The following is a 15,520-nucleotide window of genomic DNA, read 5'->3' on the forward strand; positions in this document are numbered from 1 at the left end:
GAACAGAGACAGCGGAGCTGCTGCGGGGGAGGGCAGGCCAGCAGGTGAAGGTATCAAAAAGTGAGGAGGACGATCGGGCTGTTTGAAGATGACCCCAACTGGGGCGCCCGGGGGGCTCAGTCGGTTGAGCCTCCGACTTCCGCTCAGGTCACGACCTCACGGTCCGGGAGTTCGAGCCCCGCGTCGGGCTCTGTGCTGACAGCTCAGAGCCTGGAGCCTGCTTCAGATTCTGTGTCTCCCTCTCTATCTGCCCCTCCCATGCTCATTCTCTGTCTCTCCCTGTCTCAAGAATTTAAAAAAAAAATTTTTTTTCAAAAAAAAAGAAAGAAAATGACCCCAACGAAAGCCAAGGCAGGGGTGATGGGTCCAGAAGCAGCAACAGGAAAGGGCTACACCCCAGCTCTAGGCCGCGAGGACTCGAGCTATAGGAGAAGCAGGGCCCTCAGGGGAGAGCAGTTTCCCAGGGTGCTGCTGGCGCCCTGAATGCACGGCTGGCTTCACCCCTGCCCAGGGCTCCTTGTTCCCGGCGACTGAGTGCAGATGACACACGTGACCACAGTCACATCCAGGACACGCCCACACGTTTCCAAACCCCCACGCTCAAGAGCCACCAGCTTAATAGGAGACGGCTAACGGACCATTCAGGAAGGAAAGAAGGCTGAGCCGAAACAGGGCATCTGCCACAACAGAGCCTAAGTCCTGGCGGCCACAGTGGAAGGGGCCAGGAGAGCAAGAAGGGAGGGGAGACAGATCTGCTCAGGGACACAGGTGGCATCTCTGTTTCCAATGTCAAGGTCTGCTGGGGAGACCACCATAAAAATGTTTAAGACACTTTCCTGACACTTTCAGCTTTAGTCCAGTGAAACACTTGTAGGAGGCATCCCAACCCCTTTATGCTGCCGGGCACCATCCAGGTCTATTATGGCACGGGACAGATTTTATAGTTAGCTGTGCATATGTCCTCTGACGAGGGCTAAAAGCCCCCTTCTAGAGTCTGCCTACCCTGAATAACTGGGAGTCTCTGGGTGAACTACTCGGCATCTCACAACGTCAGCAACCTCGACAGGCCGGGGGCTGGGACCCTACCTGCCTCCCAACCCCACCAATGAGACTCGAATGAGGCAAGACACAGGAAGGTGATGAGAACACTGGAAGGATTTCATGTGAAAGCCATACAATTAGCATACAGACACACAGGAAAAATACTCAGCCTTGCAAGTTACCAAGAAAATACAAATTAAAACACCAAGGCAGCACCCTGTACGTACTGAATCGGCAGCACACTGCCAGCAGTATAATCAGAACCAAGCTTCCAGAGGCAATTTGGCAATATGCTTCCACAGCAATAAAAACGTCCAAAATGACTGATCCAGTGAGCCCTCTCTGGATAAAATCTCCCTCCTGCTAAAAAAGCCAAAGACCTGAAGATGTTCACCACGGCATTGCCAGGAACAGCAAGAGTGGGCCAGGAAAAGAAAGCAAGCAAACCAAAGTACTTACGATGAATGCATTCAACACGACATGAGCGCCAACACGTGCCCCTAGCCGGCTACAGGGGACAGGGTTCTCTCTGAGGTGATAAAAATGTTTACAAATGACTGTGATGGAGGTGCACATATCTGTGAGCATACGAAAGTGTGATTGTGTGGTCCGTGATTTCAATCTCAATAGTTATTTTTGAAAAGAGGAAAACGTGTGTTATTCGTGCACTCAAGAACACGTGCACGCCAATGCACGCCACGAGGTGCCAGGGGCGAGAAACGGCCGGTTAAGAGACCCTGCAGCCCCAGCGGGCAGTCTGTCCATTAGACAAGCAATAGGCACAGAGTGGGTCCAAAGTGCTCCTGTAGGCAAGTTACATCCGCCAGTGGGGACACCGCAGAGGAACCCAAGATGGCCTTGGGGGCCCAGGAAAGGCTTCATAGGAAAGTATAAACGTGGTGTCTACACTGAAACGTGAAGGATGAGCACAAGTTAGCCACGAGGAAGGAAGGACGGCAGGGAAAAGGAAAGCAGGAAGGGATGAGGAAGAGAGAGTCATCCAGGTAGGATGCCCCGCGTCTTCTTCATCCATTCATCTGTCCATGGCCACTTGTGCTGGTCCCGTCTCAGGGCCGTTACACCCAATGCGGCTGTGACCACCGGTGGCCAAGTGTCTGTGTGCACACGTGCTTTCTCGGTCTTGAGGGGACACCCAGGACCGCCACGGCTGGGTCGTACGGTACAACCACTGGTCATCCGCTCTGCTTCCCCAAATCCCAGACACAGACTGCCACCAAGCTACTGTGGCCAGCTTGCCCTAAACACAGCAAATACTGTTAATTCCACCAGCATTAGAGAAAAATCTTCTAAGTGACACTATTTCTTCTGCTCAGTCTGGTCTGGCAAACACCAATTGGTTCTTCAAGGTCAAAGTCACCTTCTTCATGGAACATCACCCCTAACACTCTTCCACCTCTGAAAAGAACTGTCAACTGCCCCATGATGCTCCTGTACCCACCTGTTTACACGGACTCCTCTCTCCCCTTAGCCGACGCTCTTCCTCAAGCCGGTTCTCTAGAGATAATCACCTAAAACGTTCTTACCACCGAACGCACACGACGAGGTCAGGCACCACCCTAGGCACTTCGCCGAACGTGTAAGACTCACAGCCAGTGAGACACTCTCGTCCCCAGTGGACGGGCAAGGAGACTAGGGCTGAAGGAAGTTAAATTATTTGTCCAAGGTCACGGAAGTCATAAAGACAACGGCATTCAATCCAAGTCTGTGGCAACTCAGAACGCGATACACGGGACTGACGGATGACACAAGGGAATGTGGGGGGACAGGGAGGGAAAAGAGGGGACGAAGAAGGAGCGGTTACCACAGTAATGAGCAGTAGCTCTCGACACCTGCAAAGCCCACCTGTGCTTCACATCTCCCACCCCACCTGTGCTTCACAATGACTCACGGTTGAGTAGGGCACGGATTTTCATTCCCATAAAATAAAACAGACCAGGAAACCAGGCTTCGGTAACCTCTTCAAAGGTACCCAGCTTGAGGCACCTGGGTGGCTCAGTCAGTTAAGCATCCGACTTTGGCTCAGGTCATGATCTCACAGCTCGTGGGTTTGAGCCCCACTGCTTCGGATTCTGTGTCCCTCTCTCTCTGCCCACCCCCTGCTTGTACACGCTCTCGCTCTCTCTCTCTCTCTCTCTCTCTCTCTCTCTCAAAAATAAACATTAAAAAAACTATTTCTGGGGCACCTCAGCATGCCTCCCGAGGGCTCAGGCGGGGGCTGAGAGGGGACAGAGACTGACAGGTGTAAGGCCTCCTTCAGGGAGGATGACAGTGTCTGTCGGCCAGATGACCCTGGGGATGTACCAGGGCACCTTCAGTGGGTGAACCGTATGCAGGCGAGTGCCTTCCCAACACATTTTCTTTTAAAACATACAGTCTAGTAAGATACTCGGGTTCCCGCAGGAAAAGCATGACAACTGTTGTGGGGGGGACGGGCGACACAGTGGCCACTCCAGAGGCCCGCACTGCTCTAACGTCCAAGCCATTACCTCACTCACTCTCACACTACCCTCACAAGATGCACCTTATAATCCCGTTCTAGGACAGGGAAACTGAGGCTAGCTCTGAGCTCCGGGCCCTGAGGCGCCCCACACACCACCTCAGGGGTAGAGGCCAGCGACCTCGGGTGCTAACCGCCAATCGAGTTCACGTTCTAGACCACAGCGACTGGGATTCTTGCGCTCCTCCAGCAGGACCACGACTTGACTGCCTGATCTCACTCCACACCTTCAGTGGCAGGGCAGCAACGGGCACATTCCCAACAACTTCAGTGTGGGGTGCGGGACGTCGGCCAGGAAGGAGACGGCACGCGCTCGAGTGCCAGACCCACTGACCGCCTTTCCTCGGCGGCCCGGCCCTCCCCTGGCCCTCCCCCGCTTTCCCACCTGCCCCCCACCCCCTCCCCGCTCCCATCAGATGGGAGGGATGGTGCTACTGTGCATCACCTATGACACAACTCAGAACATCTGCACGCCGACCAGCCTTCTGCACTCACTCTGTCGTTCTCCTGATGAGAGATTCCATTTCTTTTTTTTTTTTAATTTTTTTTTAATGTTTATTTATTTTTGAGACAGAGGGAGACAGAGCGTGAGTGGAGGAGGGGCAGAGAGAGAGGGAGACACAGGATCTGAAACAGGCTCCAGGCTCTGAGCTGTCAGCACGGAGCCCGACACGGGGCTCGAACTCACTCGCCATGAGATCATGACCTGAGCCGAAGTCGGACGCTCAACCCACTGAGCCACCCAGACACCTGAGATTCCATTTCTCTCGGGTCCTCTTAAGGCACCTCGGGCGAAAGAACCACTGACCTCTGACCAAGGAGCTGGAGTCCTGGTCCCCTGGGCGGGAAACAACAGAAATGTCCTAGGACACTTTTTAGGCACTTTTTTGCATCAGACACACTGCACTCAATCCAGGTACCTGTTCTCTAATCTACAGGAATCCTGCCAAGTAGATAAGAAATTGCAGCTTTGACAGGTTTTCGACCCAGTCGCCTCCAGCAAAATACTGAACCCAGTAACACCCAAAAACCCATTAGTCCCCAGCAGGGACAAGCCCAAGCAACTATGCGAAGTTTAAATTTCACTAACGAAGCATCTGAACCTACAGCAAGAACATCACCCTGTCTGCCGCCACAACACGGTGCACCAAGTCTGATGGAGGAAGCTCCCTAACACAGGTTCACTCACTGGCTGTCCCACAGTCCCAGCAGCACCGCCACCCCCACCCTCCGTCTGTTCACAAGCCACCAACAGGAATTACTTAAAGCGGGGCGTCTCTCTGCTCCACACTCATGGACCACACGTACTGTGTGGCTAATCTTTATCCTCTCATCTGGGACTTTTCATTTGAATCTGTCGGATTCAATCTCTACCTAATTTTTCCCTTGCCTTTAAGTAACTTGATGTGAAAGCAGCAAGCCTTTTACTTTCCACAGGAATGTGGGGTCAGCAACTACAAAGCCATCCTAGAACCACCAACACAAGAATCAAAATCAGGTGGCGGGCTGGGGCTGGCCCCCCCGGCAGTGGCTTCCCGAACCCTGCTGCAGAAGGTCAAAGGCTACAGGATTCTTAAAGTGGCCAGCTAGAAGACACAGGAGCTGGGCAGCACGGCAGGGGCACACCGAACGGGACAGAAGCCCCCACTCGCCCCGCAGCATCGCAGGGCCTACCAGGAGCCAGGTTCTGGGCCAGGTATCGGGGACACTCCCTGTCCTTGAGGAGCTCACAGGCTGTGGGGGCGGGAGGGGCGGAGGGGACAGACCGGCAGCGCTGGGAGCCAGGACCACGTGAGCAGGGTAGGCTCCGTGAAGGGGGTGTCACAGTCAGAAGGCGGCAGAAACAGGCGTGGCCCAGAACGCAGGCAGAGATGCAGACGGCCAGGGCACAGGCAAGTAAGAGCAGGAAGGGGCGCCCGCCACGCTGAGCCTTCGTGAAGTCAGGGATCCCGCTCCCTTTCAAGGGGCCCCTGGGCAGCACACAGGACCAGGTTTGCACCTACAGCCCACGGGGCTCACCAATGCACTGCCACGATGCCACGGGAGCTGGCACGCCCAGTCAGGAGAAGCGACCCCACGTCAGTGATCGTAAAAGGTTAACGCGGTCACGCTTCCCAAGAAATGTCCATACATCCTCAAGTCAGTACTTTCATCTTGCAAAAACTGGCAAGAGTGCTGGGAACTGAAGCCTTTTGTGTTAACAACCGTCCTCGTATCTTACGAGTTCACTCAGATCTGCACACAGTTGGGGTGCATGCGGGAGAGGGAAGGGCAAGAAAGCCCCAGATCGTGGCGCCTTCACCTTGCAAACGCCCAAGCAGTCTGACGTAGGACAAGAAGACTAGAAAGCACCCCCCTCAAGCCCAGGATCGTTTCTTTCTTTCTTGGCTGTTTCCTAGTCCACACTTCATTTCAATGCAGCAATATGTAGAAATGTTAACTATCAACTGTATAAATGATACCATGAGCTCTCCAGAGGAAAGGTCATCCAATAAACTAAAACATTGGTCATTAAAATAACAACAAACTATCTCACAACTGTGCCACCCTAGCTGTACAAATGAGAAAATGGAGGCCCAGGGAGAACGTCACTATCGATCCGAGGTTACAGCCATCAGAGGAAAGAACTCTTGAGACCTCCTGACTTTTGTCCTTTTCTCCAAAGACTCCAGTTACCCAAATACCATTACACACGGGCCTTTAAGGAGATGACTCTTTGCTCAACAGTCAAACGCCCCAAGTTCCTCTGCTTTCAAACTCAAGGTCTTTAGATCACCAACGGACATGACCTCCAATAACCAGCAAGCTCCTTCTCCCCGGAGCTCCAGGAAGGACGACAGACGTTGACCAGCTAGCGATGTGCGGACCTTTCACCGCAGCCGTGAGCAGCGCACAGAGGAAGAGAACGGAGTGGGAGGGTCTGGTTGTGCCGGCACCTGCCGACAGCTGCCAAGAGGGAGTCCGTACCTGGAGGAGTCACTTGGTGACAGGGAACGGAGGGGGGGGCGGCAGCACAAAGGCCCTGCTGCAGGACAGGGGGTGCATATGTAAGAGAAAAAACTGCAAGAAGAAGCAGAGGAAGGTGTGAGCAGCTCCGGACAAGGACGTGGGGCCCCGTCCTCGCGACTCACGGTCGTGCAACATGGCACACAATTAAAGGTGAGGCATGTGGGAAAGCGGTACCGAGAGAGAGCAGGGCCGTGACGAGAGTGGGGAGGGACACGTGCCACGGATCAGAACTCTCAGGCCCAGCGGGCAGGTTCCACTCAGACTGGACACTATGTCGTCACGGTTGCTGGGGCAGGGGGCGGTTCAAGCACCCTCGGGGAGAGGGGGGCGGTGAGGAGAGCCAGTCGCCCATCGCAAAGCAAACGTTCAATACAGCAGACAAGGGACAGACCCATGCCCGCGTCACCACTGGACACTAGAGACGGCCTGTTCTGGGAACTCTGCCTTCGTCTGCAACCCTTGCTTCAGAGAAACCAAGGTGCGGACCGTTCACGAAGCCAGCTGCCATGCGAGTCCTCAGTGGCCGAGTTCTGCAGGCGGCAGGAAGACAAACACAATTCAAATGCCGCACCAAAGGCAGCGGAAACCAAGTGGGCACAGAGGACGAGCTGTCCCGCCATCCGTGGGGGACCCTGTCTGGGCAGCGAAGCCCAAAGAGATACAAATAACCACGGGACGTGGCAAGCGCGTCAAGGGCATTAGCAGCGAGATGTTACGGGAGCTCCTCGCTCCGAGACCGCCGTGGAAGTCACCTGAGGAACGTGACAGTCCCAAGTTCCAGCAGGTGCCACCGGGCACAGAAAACGGCACACGATGGGCACATGTGGTAGGTACAACGTGAAGTCCGCGCGGCCAGCCTGAAGTTCGAGGACACACGGGACGTGGAGGAGGAGGCCCCGCAAGAGGAATCTCACCCAAGCCCGTGACGCACGCTTGAGCTTCACCTTGAGCCAAGGTCCTCAACTGTTTCTGCTTAAAACACAGCACTGCACTTGTGCTGTCACAGCTACGAAAGAACCCCTTTCCTCTCCCGTTTTAGAAGAGCGCGTGAGTCAGACCGACTGTCTTCTTGGTTTTGTAAAGGCAATCGCACGCCAACTTGAGTACTTGTTCTGAAGCTAACCATTACCAGTTGTAGTATAAGCTCCAGGATAAATGCTGTATTGGAACTAACGCATTTAAGCCTCACACCCCCCTTCCATCCTGGAGCAGAGGAGACTGTTATGACCGCAGGAAAGGAGAGCAGTCGGGGGAAATCAGCAGGCAGAGGGGGAGGAATACCCACTAACGTTAAAGCCCTGAAGACAGAGGATGCGCGGTGACGGAGTGCGGTGGCCGAGCCGTGGCAGATCCCCGCAGGAACACCTGGAAGGGGGGGCGGCTCCGCGGCAGACAGCGGTGCACCACCAGGGACGGGAGTGCTGCCCTCTCTGGACTGTTCTCTGCTGGAGAGAGCCGCCCCGCCCACGAGCATGCCCCCTCCTGGGGCGAGCATGCCCCCTCCTGGGAGCAGCGTGCATCTAGGGCCCCGGCTGTGGGAGCAGTCGGGCCTGGCCCCTCACCACCCAGCAAGCTGTCTCTCTGAAGGGCCATCCTAGCTTCAGAGTCCCACGGGGTCAGCCGAGGCCTTACCCAGCTGTGGGAGTCGTCTCCAGAAACTGCCTCGGCAGGCACGGCAGGACCGGGCACCGGGCCTGGCTTTCGAGACAGTGCAGGCCAGCACTGCCGGGCCGTCGCAGCACAGAGCCCTCCGTGGGCCGGCGGGGCCTCTGCTGACACCGCACAGAGGCTCAGCTCCCTCTGCCCCACCTCGCCTCCTTCGGTTATCGATCTCAGGAGCACTTCTGAATAAACTCCCCACTCGTTCATCTCCAGGGCAGAGAGGGCACGGGGCCCAACCAGCAACACACACGGGCTGGCTGAGCGGCCCCGGCAGAAGGGGCGGTGGGCCGGGGACGCCACGGAGCTCCAGTGCTGGCGTGCTCCCTTCCAAGTGGCTGTGGCACAGGCAAAGGGCCGTGCCCTGCAAGTGGCCAATTGTCTGGACCCAGGGTGGAATCTGGGCTGGAAATAAACAGATTATGACCGAAACCCAAAACACAGATGCCACCCAGTAACCGTAGGAGCGGACGACCGACAGAAGGGCCCAGAAGAAAGTCACCTGACGCCTGGGCAGAAATACCACATGATGCCACGGGTACAAACACAGGCAAACGGCACCCTTGGTTGTAAGAGCAAGACAGAAGCCGCCCTTGACGGGCACACAGGGGTCCTTGTGGTTCTGGTCACGTTTCCCCTCCGGCTGCCAGTTACAGAAACGGTAACAGTCACGGGGGCAAATGCACTGAGCTACGTTCTGATGAACCATGCACTTCTCTATATACATGCTCTACTTGGACATTTCTGTCTGATACAATGTAGGCAAAGGGAAGTGGGGCCTGTGCGGGGCGGGGGGGGGGGGGGGCCATCCCGCATCCCGCATCCCGGCACCAGCCAGAGACATAGAAGCAGCAGAGTGGGGTGAGAGAGGGTCCGGGGGGGCGGGGAGGGAATGCTGGGCAGCAGCATCAGGCACCCGTGGAGGACAGTGAGGGCAGCACGGGGAGCAGAGGGCACGGAGGATGGGGAAGCGCCACCCACCTAGACCTAAGCCCAGTGTTTACGGGGGCCAGAGCCAAGAGTGCTGAAAAGGGTGGTAGTCTGAACTCACTCACCCTGATCGGACAAAAAATCCAGCATGGTCTGCAGCAGGAAGGACAAGTGCCTGACGGAAAGAGCAGGATTCCCCATCCTTCGGGACGCGTAGACCAATTCGTGAAGCAAACGCATCTGGACAGCAGCCCAGCCTCGGTGTGTACCTGTGGGGTGGAAGTCACAGAAGGTTCTCAAAGGGCTCCAGGAGGGCGCCAGCCACGGAGCCGGAGACGCGAGCCTCCGTGGAAACACGTGCGATGGCATGTGTCAAACCCGGTGATTTAAAGACAAGTGCCTCGACTATCAAACCAAAGGACAAGAGAAATGTGCCGTGTTTACGCACCCCAGAAAGAACTCATAAGGGATGGGTGTTTTCATACAGTTAAAAAAATGGTTTATGGTACACTTTTTCTCTTCTGTGAAGACACAATGTAAACATAAGCACTTTGAAGGGCTCCCGGGTGGGGTGGCTCAGTCGGTTGAATGTCTGACTCTTGATTTCGGCTCAGGTCAGGATCTCACGGTTCGTGGGACCAAGCCTTGCATCAGACTGCGCACTGACAGTGCGGATCCTGCTTGAGATTCTCTCTCCCTCTCTCTCTCTGCCCCTCCCCTGCATATTCTCTCTCTCTCTCCCCCTAAACCAACAAATAAATAAAAATAAGCACTTGGAAATCATTACAATAAGGTTATAATAAAAGATTATGTTTCCAATGGCATGTATTTGAGTTAGATACACAACTTTTTTCAAAGAAACACTGGTACTTGATGGGCCTTCGTTAGCAACCACCAAGGCCATTAGAAAATGTGTTTGTTTGTTTTTTACTTTAGCCTATAAGAAAAGCTCATAAAGGCAGACAGCTAAAAAAAGGTTACCAACAGACTTCTGCAGCTGTTCCTCTGAAATAAATCAGCATGGGTAAAATTTAGGGTGAGGCAGTCAGTTGCACAGCCATCGAAAATTACCTCTTTAAGACCGCAGAATCTTAGAGTTATTTATTCCATCTCCCTCTGGCAACAATTACTGCTTCTAAATATTTTCTACCTGGAGATCCCTCATGAAGGAGACCTTGTAATGGGATCCCAACACACATGTCACTGCACAGTGTTGCATGTCTGGGGCCCTACGGCTTGGGAGAGAAGACTGAGGGCTCCAGTCACAGCCCCCACTGACCTCCTCGCCCACCGCCCTGCCGCACGCGGCTGGCCAGCCCTCCCTCTCATGTCCTGCTGCCGTATCGTGCACAGACTCGGCCCCACAGGCGTTATCTGGCAGGTACAGCGAGGCACCTGTAACCTCGTGATTTATTCCTTCCACCGACCCTCCATTTCCTTGGGAGCCAGGACTGTGTCTTATTCACCCAAGTATCTTTAACGCCTGGTGGGATGCCTGATACACGGTGGGGTTTCACAGCATGTGGGTCAAGTTGAAAGCCTCATGAAAGGCAATGCCCTCTTTTTCAGGCATGCAACTTAAGCACGTAGGGTAAAATGACATGATTTCTGGGATTTGCCCTAAATACGTCCACAAATGACAAATACACGGGAAAAAAAGGGAAAAATAAAGCACAAGTGGCACACTCTTGATAATCACTTACTCTGGGTGATGGGCTCATTGTACTATTCTCCTTAATTTGTATATATTTAACTTACTTCATAATAATTTTCTAAACTGGAAGTCTTGGAGGTGCATGAACACACACAGACACACACACCACAAAATCTACCTCATACCCTACAGTCTGTCTTACAAAAACCACTGGGAATGGAAAACAGCAGCACTTTTCATACCACGGGGACGCAGAGAAAGACAAGTCCCTGCAATACTTCCTCACTGTCCAAAGAAGCAAAGACCGAATGCCAAAACGAAATAAGAGATTTTAAAAAGGATTAAGAAACTGAAATCAATTTCATGACTAACCAAGCCATGAATTCTAAATGACCCAATTTAACGAATCTCAACACTAGGGCATCAAGAAGGTTTTCTCACTTAAACATCAGGCAAATATCCCTATGCTGATTTTTTTTTTAAATACATAATGATACAGTTCCTGCCACAGGCAATTATGAGTAAGGCTGAGCACAAATTTTCTTAACACTAAATAGTGTACAAGCCACAATTTCTATGCGATTCAAACTGCTCCCGCAATAAAAGGTGACTCTCTTTATTCTTAAGACAGATATGCAACATATGACCAAGTGACAACATTTTCAACATCTTGCATTCAGAAAGTTCTCCCAATTTGAGAGTTTGTTACGTCAACAATTGCCTTTAAGCAAACCCATCTGCCCTGCCAGTCTCTTTTGCAAAAGCTCCTGGGGAAGACTGAATCCCTCACTCAGGAAAAGGCTGATCTTCATACACAGCACATATATTCACAAATCCTCATACACAGTAACACAAGATGAAAATGATAATACGCAGCCCTGTGAGCTGGCCAATACAACACCGTATGCTTCTGTGTGCCTACCCTCACTTTCTGTAACCAGCTAGGGAAAATGCTCATTTCAAGAAATAGAAATACATTTCAGGTCCTGAGAATACAATTTACTTTCATCCGCAGGTTCAGGGTTTGAGAACATTTCCATCTAATTCTCTGAGAAATGTTTGAAGTGGTCCAGAGCAACAGTGGAGATGAAGTTTAAAGAGATTTTTATTTCTTATTAAAAATATAGCCAGCCAACATTTATCATTTTTACTTTATTTGATCGCACTTCTTTAGCTTCGGTCTCAACCTCTTTCACAAAACGATGGCAAGCGTCCCCTCCCAAACAAAAGGCTAAAAAAGTACCGAATCACTTGAAGGTGTGCTCATTTGTTGTACTTTTTAAAAGAAACCTATGTTGTTCATCTCATTCAAAAATTAAGATCAAGAAATTCTATTCGACAACTGGCAACCAACACACGAAGCTGTAGCCGCTCACTAGGCTTTGGGACACCTGCCGCGTGCCGGCCGGGGGACACAGTGGGAGTCGGGGGCTCTGCTCCCACAGGGCACACAGGCTAGTGTGGGAAGCATATCTGAAACCATCGCCCCAACTGATTTTCAAATGCACGTGCAAATTATGGAAGGTGCCAGGAGGAGGAACAACAGGATTCGATGAAAGAGGAAAGATAAACAGGTTCCGCTTAGGCTGAGGGACCCTGGGGGACCTCTCTGCGTAGGTGACGTTCAGCTGAGACCCAAGGGCGGCTGGCAGTTAAACAGTGAGGAACAGGGAAGAGCGTCTGGAAGGAAGCCTCCGACCCTGGACTCTCAGATGTTATGTTTCACAGGACACATCAGACGACTCCTGGTGACTCACAGAAGGCCTGGGTAGCCGGCTCTCCCTCTGGAGCCAGCTTGCAGTTACATTCAAAGGGCACCAAAAAACGGTAACTGGAAAGCAACAGCGACCTTGCCTACTGTCTCTCTGAAGCACGGTAAACGGGGATTCTATTCAGTGTGCAAGTGGAAACTTTTAAAATACCCTTTATCCTCTCTGGACAAAACAACTGTGTGATTGCTCTAAAAACTCTGCCCTTTTCCCGAGCGCTAAGCTCCTCCCACGAAACCTCTCTGGAAGGTGGCTGAACTGAGCCTGTACCCACCTTCACAGCCCCATCTCCTCTTCCACCAACAACACCGAGCTTTTTGAACGTAAATCCCACAGGCGTCCACGACTTGCCGGTTATTTCTGCCCTGAACTCCAATCTCTACCACCAGGGCCAGGACAGGGACCAGCCAAAAGAACGCCAGCCCCCAAGCAAAGCACCACTCTTTGTTTATTAGATCATCCTAAGTATTCTCGTAAGTACCCAAGGGCAGGCGGGGGCTTGGTGGTTTTGAACCCCATCCGCCGCCAACCACAGTGTCTGACCGGGAGGGCAAGTGCTCAAACGATGCGTGGGGAACTGGGCCAAACAGTTGCAGCAGTGAGACCTCCAGTACCTCTGCTGAAGTCCTTGGGGTCCAGCGACAGGCTGTAGCCGGGAAGCGTCTCCAGGAGCAGCTTGTAGCAGGCCCTCCACCCGGGCTCGGAGATGCTCGGGGCCACGCACTGCATAGCGGCCACGCGCTTGAAGAACGCGGACTTCCGATGGAAGCCGATCAGTTCGTAGAGCTCAGAGAGGATGCTGTATCGCTGGATTTTTTCTTCTTCGGAGAGCTGAAGCACAGACAGGAAGCAAAAAGCTTGTGAGAAATGAAACACATAAAAAGAGCTTTTTCATAAAAGAGACACGATGAAACGCTGAGGCAGAGCCAGGCCGAGTTCCCACACCCTGAAGACACCACCCGGAAAAGCACAGAAACGGTGATACACACAAGTCCCAAGGCCTTTAGGAGACCCATCTCTTCAAGTTCATCCTGTCCTTTTGTGAGTAAGGCCCGTAACTCTGGAACAAAGGCATTTGTTACGTAGCACACGGCATCCGCTTTTAGCTCCCTTAGAAAAGAAAAGGAACGACAGTTCACCGACACACTAGGATTTCGGAAGGGACCTCCATCAAACACGCAACTTTTCAAAGCAGAAAACATATGGAGCCACTTAACCAGACAACGAGCCGTTAACAGCCACAACACCTGACCTGGGCTTCAGCCTTCATGCTTCCAGAAAGTTTTCTTTCATCCATGACCTGCCTGGACTCTCCCCACACCCCCGTGATGCAGTAACAACTTCTGTTTCTCAAACGGCAGCAAATCTATTGCACCTCAATCATTACAACAATCCCATCAACTATTTGTACCCCAGCTCACGGATAAGGGAATCTGAAGCTCAGAGAGGTATTAACAGCTATGTAAATCACACAGTCCAGAAGTGTCAGAGACCAGACCAGAATTCGGGTCAGGGCTCTGCTAACCCTCACTGAGCCACAGCTACCTGTAAAGAGGGAGGCTAGTCCCCGCCCACCCTGCTGCTCAAGGCTATGCCGCTTAAGGAGGCGGTTCGGTCCCTCTGCCAAGCCCTGATGATCATCAGCCTGTTGCCCAGATACCTCTGTGAGCACAGAAGCACAGCCTGGCGGCCCCACCAACTTGTGCTCCTCAGTGCCCTCTCCGTGCCCACCTCCATGGTCCTCACCTGGGCCCTCACCTGGAAGACGAATCTAAATGTCTCCCAACCAGCATTCAAGACCTTCCTTTATCCACTCACAGACACGCGCCAGACCGGTGTTCCTGGGGCACAGCTCAGAGCCCGTCACCCCTTCTCAGAAACACTGGGAAGCCCCTGGGTACTACAACCACAAACCCAGAGCCCTCTCTGGTACACCAGTGTGCCCTCGTAACCCCAGGCCCGCTGCCTACCTGTGACCCAGCCAAATGGGACAATTCTGATGTGTGTGTTTTCTCATTCTGTCGACACCTGTTCACTGAATGCCTCCTGGGGTCCACCGCCCCTGGGGCTGGGCTCACGGCAGGGAACAGAACAGGGAAAGACGCCTGCCCTCAGGGAAGACAACAGTGAAGAAATGTAGGAAGAACTGCTCAGAGTTCAATGAAACACAGATGAGGGCTGACTCTCCAGGAGGCGGGGATGAAGGAGGGGTCAGCCAGGCACGGATATTCCAGGCAGAACAAGAAAGTAACAGGCAGGCCCGTGTCCCCCCACGGCAGCAGCCCACCCAGCACCCCTCCCAGACACTGGGCCTCCTGCTCTCCGGTGTGAGCAGCCTCTTCCTTCCCTAAATCCTCACCGCCTTTCTGGATTCCACTGCGTCATTTCCCTCTTCTCCTGCATTAGTCACATTCATACTCAATCTCCGTCCCCCACCACACCCCCCGTACGACCACTGGACATTTTCTAAAGTGAAAGCATCATTTTTTTTATATTTCATACAGGATTTACACATAGAATATATAAAGAATTCTTACAATTCAATAATAGGTAGACAAGCAACCCAACTTAAAATGGGCAACGAGCGGGCGCCTGGATGGCTCAGCCGGTTAAGCGTCCGACTTCAGCTCAAGTCATGATTTCTTGGTTCGTGGGTTCAAGCCCTGCGTTGGGCTCTGTGCTGACAGCTCAGAGCCTGGAGCCTGCTTCGGATTCTGTGTCTCCCTCTCTCTCTGCCCCTCACAGTGCTTGCACTCTCTTTCTCTCTCTCTCTCTCTCTCTCAAAAATAAACATTTTTTTAAAAAATTTTTTTAAAAAGGAGATACACAAATGGCCAATAAACACATAAAAAATATTCAACATTATTAGCCATCAGGGAAATGAAAATCAAAGCCACAAAGATACACCATTCATACCCACTAATAAGGCTAACATAATAA

The 15,520-nt window shown here is 52.7% G+C and overlaps 1 protein-coding gene across 3 annotated transcripts in view; it reads right to left on the reverse strand.

Moving 5' to 3' along the window:
- TRAPPC9 (trafficking protein particle complex subunit 9) overlaps positions 1 to 15,520 on the reverse strand; it is a 578,179-nt gene that overhangs the window by 483,562 nt on the left and 79,097 nt on the right. For all 3 annotated transcript variants that reach the window (XM_042973222.1, XM_042973221.1, XM_042973223.1), the window contains 2 exons: positions 13,195 to 13,411; positions 9,283 to 9,426 (listed from right to left, as the gene is read on the reverse strand). In XM_042973222.1, coding sequence (XP_042829156.1) covers positions 9,283 to 9,426; positions 13,195 to 13,411 — 361 coding nt within the window. The remainder of the gene's footprint in view (positions 1 to 9,282; positions 9,427 to 13,194; positions 13,412 to 15,520) is intronic.

Source organism: Panthera tigris, chromosome F2 (genome assembly GCF_018350195.1).
Source record: "Panthera tigris isolate Pti1 chromosome F2, P.tigris_Pti1_mat1.1, whole genome shotgun sequence".
NCBI lineage: Eukaryota > Metazoa > Chordata > Mammalia > Carnivora > Felidae > Panthera > Panthera tigris.